Genomic DNA, 5000 nt, shown 5'->3' with positions numbered 1-5000 from the left:
GCCAACAACTCCATTCTACACTTTAATTGCCCCATGGGTTTCCATGGTTTCTAAGAATGCTATTTCATTGTTTGTGTGTGTGTGCGTGTGCGTGTGCGTGTGTGTGTGTGTATATACGTGCATTTGTGTGTGTATGTGTGTGAATGTGTATGTGTGTGTGTGGGGGGTAGATTGTGCAACTATTTTCTTTACAAAAGGCTGCCATAGTAATAGGCTGGAGATGGCTTTGAAAACACAAAAGAAGGAATTGATTTGGGACTCGACAGAGGACATGGAAACGAAATGGCCTTGATTTTACAGAACATGGAGGTAGTGCTCTGTTGCTGATGCGGTGGAGCAACTCGGATGGTGACGTTGACCCCTCCGAATCAGAAGAGTGTACGTGTCTTATGTCTTTCTGCACTGGGTCATTATTTCCAACATCAACATGTGCACGTCTGTTACTTTGGTGAGAAGAGAGAACATAAAAGCCAAGCCTGGGTGATATTTAAATGGTGTGAATTACCTGGAAGAAATGTATTAGTTGATACCAGTGCTGATAATGCTTATGCTCTCTCTCTCTCTCTCTCTCTCTCTCTCTCTCTCTCTCTCTCTCTCCCTCTCTCTCTCTCTCTCTCTCTCTCTCTCTCTCTCTCTCTCTCTCTCTCTCTCTCTCTCTCTCTCTGTCTCTCTCTCTCACATTCTCTGACACTCTCTCTTTCTTTTTCTCTTTCTCTGAATCATAAGTCAAAGCGGGCTACATTTGGCTGAATTATAAAAGGTATAAGTGTTCATATGAAAAGCCGTTTGGTAGCCGAAAGAGCAGCAGCAGGTAAGGTAAGGAAAGATGGACGCAAGCTGACAGCTTCACACAGATGGAGTCGGGCACAATGTCACCGGATATTATATACCCACAGTACACAAAAATCACAAACACAGACACACACGCACAGAGAGAGCCAAAGAGAGGGCAAGACGAGCATCTTGGAAAGGTTTAGGTTTGAGGGCTGAAGATTTCTGTCTTCTCATTTATATTTCAGGTTCATTGTGTAACAGGGATTTGAAAGACGTCATCCGACTGCTGGTAGGCAGATATTCTCCATCGCTTCTATTTTCTCTCTCCTTCCAAACCACGCGAACACACACTCACAGACACATTGGGGGCCTTTTGAATCCTCTATGACTCATATTCACTCCTTTCTGACGCAAGAGGATGACTGGATCCCCTACGCACTACCGCCACCCCCATTTCTTCGCTATTTAACCCTTCCAAGCTCTCCCTCTCCCTCTCCCTCTCTCTCTCTCCCTCTCCCTCTCTCTCTCTCCCTCTCTCTCTCTATCTCTCTCTCTCTCTCGCTCCCTCTCTCTCTCACTGTCTCTCTCTCTCTCCCTCTCTCCCTGTCTTTCTCTATCTCACTCTTTCTCCCTTTCTCCCTGTCCCTCTCTTTCTCTGTCCCCACCCTCTCTCTCCCGCTCTTTCTCTGTCTCTCCCTCTCTCTCCCTCTCCCCCCCCTCTCTCTCTCTCTCTCTCTCTCTCTCTCTCTCTCTCTCTCTCTCTCTCTCTCTCTCTCTCTCTTCTCTCTCTCTCTCTCTCTCTCTCTCTCTCTCTCTCTCTCTCTCTCTCTCTCTCTCTCTCTCTCTCTCTCTCTCTCTCTCTCTCTCTCTCTCTTTCTCTCACTCATTCTCTCTCACTCTCTGGCATACTAAGCAGACGCTTTTTGATTACTTTTCCCTGAGAGAAAAAAAACAGGGTTGATACAACTCGCTGAAAATGTCTGACGCCTATCACTATGGCTACAGCCTCTATACTTAGTTCTACTGAACAAGAGGTGTGGGGGGCATGCGTGTGTGTGTTTGTGTCTGTGTGTGTATTTCTGTGTGTGTGTTCAGGGAGTTGGGGTGGGAAAATGGTGATGTGCATCATTACACAAAGGAAGTGTAGCAAAATTACAACACTAACTATAATTAAACAGAAAATAATCTCGATGAGACACATTAGCGTTACTAAGCCAGTTGATATCCATGTTAAATACTGGTCAGACACGTGAAATAGTAAGCTCTATTTGCGAGTTTGTATTTACTACTTGCGATTGTGTAACCGTGAAGTCACGGTTGTTGTTCGAGCGGAAACGTTTGGATTGTGCCCGAACAACAAACCGTCATGGCACTGGAGCCATTCGTCAGAATCAAAGCGCCACAGAGGCGGTTATTGTTATGTCAATGTAATTGTGATTATTACTAATGGAGAACGGAGGGCACGGATTGTTCTTGCGTCCTTCACCGTCTGCCTGCTCTCTACATCCATTTATTTGGGGCCATTTTCTGTCGCCGTCCATCAGCCGTTCGGGGCGAAGAGCAGCGAGGCACAGAGGCCATGGTTACAATCAATCAGCAATTATTATTGAATATTGGCCGTTTTGTCCGGTGATTTACTGCAGTGCAGGTGATAAAACTGCTCCTTGGCACCTCGTGACCTTGGCCTGACTGCAACCACAAACACACACACACACATACACACAGAATCACAAAGACTGACACAGACTCACACAGACTCACACAGACTCACACAGACTCACACATACGCACGAATAAACAAACACACAAAGACATACACACACACAAACACACACACACACACACACACACACACACACACACACACACACACACACAAATACACACAGACACACACACACACACACACACACACTGACAGCAACCTTGGATGTATTTCAGCATTGCACATTAACACACACACACACACACACCTTGGCCATACTACAGCCTTGTAGTATGGCCACACATCTACACCATAGCACACACACACACACACACACACACACACACACACACACACACACACACACACACACACACACACACACACACACACACACGCACGCACACGCACACGCAAACGCACACACATACACAACAGCAATCGGTAATGCTCCAACATCTATATTGGTAAATGTCCCAGCACATTTCTACGGTTCATTGCCCTTGGCCAGGTCTTGTTGGTCTCCTGTGAGAGTGTGAATGTGTGTGAGTGCGGGCATGCGTGTGTGTATGTGCATGAGTATGTGCTTGTGTAAAGATCCCAGTGCCCTGGTTACACAAGCTGTCCCTGTTGAATGTGCCATGCTGACAGTCACTTCCTGTGTGATGAATGGACCTTCAGTAAATAAACACCACAGGTTGACTACGTCCCCACCCGTCTGTACACTTCCAACACAAATGTTTACCTTTCAGTAACAGCCTCTTTTTATTATGAATTAGTCTCAATAAAATGTGTCAGATTGAGTAATAATGTAAATAACGGAATGGCCTTTTCTTTTGAATATTTATTTGACTTCATGGCCTGTGGAATATTGGCCATTTGAATAGAGACTAAGAGACACAGAGACATCTGATACTGAGCATGGTAACACTTATACACAAGGGAGGATCCTTTCACTATCGTGGAATTAAGAATCAATGGGCCTGTTTGGATCTGAGTAGATTTCACCGTGTCAGTAACATACAAAACTATTCAAAACGTAATTCAGATTATAATTTACTCAAGTAGGATCGATTTGCCCATAATGGAAAGAGTATTTTCTGACCCAAACACCATCAGGACAATTAGATACAGATATTTACACAAATTGCATTTTACTTCATAATCATTTGAAGCAATGGTTTACTAGAATTATTTGTTATTAAATTATAATTTGTGTAAAAAAGTATATTGCACATAGGTAAGCACGTTTTATTGGTGATATAATATTAACACCCAGTGTTTATACATTTATATTAGTATATATTCATATTTGTTTTAGTCTCAGACATTCTCAGTTTCAAAATCTTTTGAATTAATTACACAAATTTCCCATCTGAGATTAAGAAAGTACATTTTATCTCAACATATCGCTAGCATTCTACTCATCCTGACTTCCCTGTAGTCAATCTCCACATGCACATGCGGGGACCAAGCAGGCAGGGTGGGGGGCATGCATGAGGAGAGGGGTTTGAAAGGGGCCAAAAAAGAGGTTGACACATACACCTACCCTGTAGTAGTCCGTGCTGTACACATCCCTGGACATACCAAAATCTCCAATCTTTACCAACAGGTTTTCTCCCACTAGGCAGTTCCTACAAAACACAACAGATTGACATATGTTTAGTTAATTTTCCTTTTTTAACATCCCAATATTCTTTTTTGCATTTATCTTAATAACTTTACACTTGCAGTGTAAACCAGCATTTACCAAAACACAATTTCCACCCCCAAATTTATGCTAATTAAACAACATTTTCAATGTTAAAGACAACAGATGCTTAAGCATTATTAATGTTGAACTCAAGGACGCACGTCTGGCTAAGGGGTTCACTCTAAGTTTTGAGTGATGTAAGAGCTTATAGTGTGTGCCAGGGTCAAGGTACAGCAGAGTGCATGAGATTAGGAACATTAACTGTCAAATGGCAGGTTAAAGAAGTCATACTCATCTAGTTCAACTAGTTCTACCATTACCACTACAACTGGTACTTATTCCAATACTACTTCTGTTACTCCCACTACCACTACCAAAATGATTACTCCTACTTCTATCACTACGACTAAAGTTACTGCAACTACTACTACCACTATTACTACTATTACTACTCCTACTACTTTTACTACTACTACTCCTATTACTCCCGCTACCACTATTTCTACTATTAATGCTCCTCCTTCTCCTACTACTACTACTATTATTACTACTACTATTAATAATAATAATCATTTTTTTTGTATGGCACCTTTTGAAAGCAGGTTACCAAGTGTTTTGCAGGACAATAGAATACAACCAGAATAAAATACAAAATAAACAAAGCTGTACATACATAAAACAGTAGTAAATAGCCCAAAAAATGATTAAAACAATAACAGTCAAAGTAATAATATTACTTTCAATAATATAACACTAATTGTACTATAACTACTATTAGTGCTAATAATACTATAAACAGTAGTGATTCCAATCATAAGGCAAGGCAAG

General features: G+C 42.0%; 1 protein-coding gene across 4 annotated transcripts in view; it reads right to left on the bottom strand.

Annotated features, from left to right (window-relative positions):
- ntrk2a (neurotrophic tyrosine kinase, receptor, type 2a) overlaps window positions 1-5000 on the bottom strand; it is a 67058-nt gene that overhangs the window by 6326 nt on the left and 55732 nt on the right. For 3 of the 4 annotated variants that reach the window (XM_030359293.1, XM_030359290.1, XM_030359292.1), the window contains one exon: window positions 4023-4113. In XM_030359293.1, coding sequence (XP_030215153.1) covers window positions 4023-4113 — 91 coding nt within the window. The remainder of the gene's footprint in view (window positions 1-4022; window positions 4114-5000) is intronic. The other variant, XM_030359291.1, reaches the window with a different exon arrangement.

Source organism: Gadus morhua, chromosome 6, assembly GCF_902167405.1.
Source record: "Gadus morhua chromosome 6, gadMor3.0, whole genome shotgun sequence".
NCBI lineage: Eukaryota > Metazoa > Chordata > Actinopteri > Gadiformes > Gadidae > Gadus > Gadus morhua.
The sequence above is the reverse complement of the archived record's forward strand: the minus strand, read 5'-3'. Positions and strand labels throughout refer to the sequence as shown.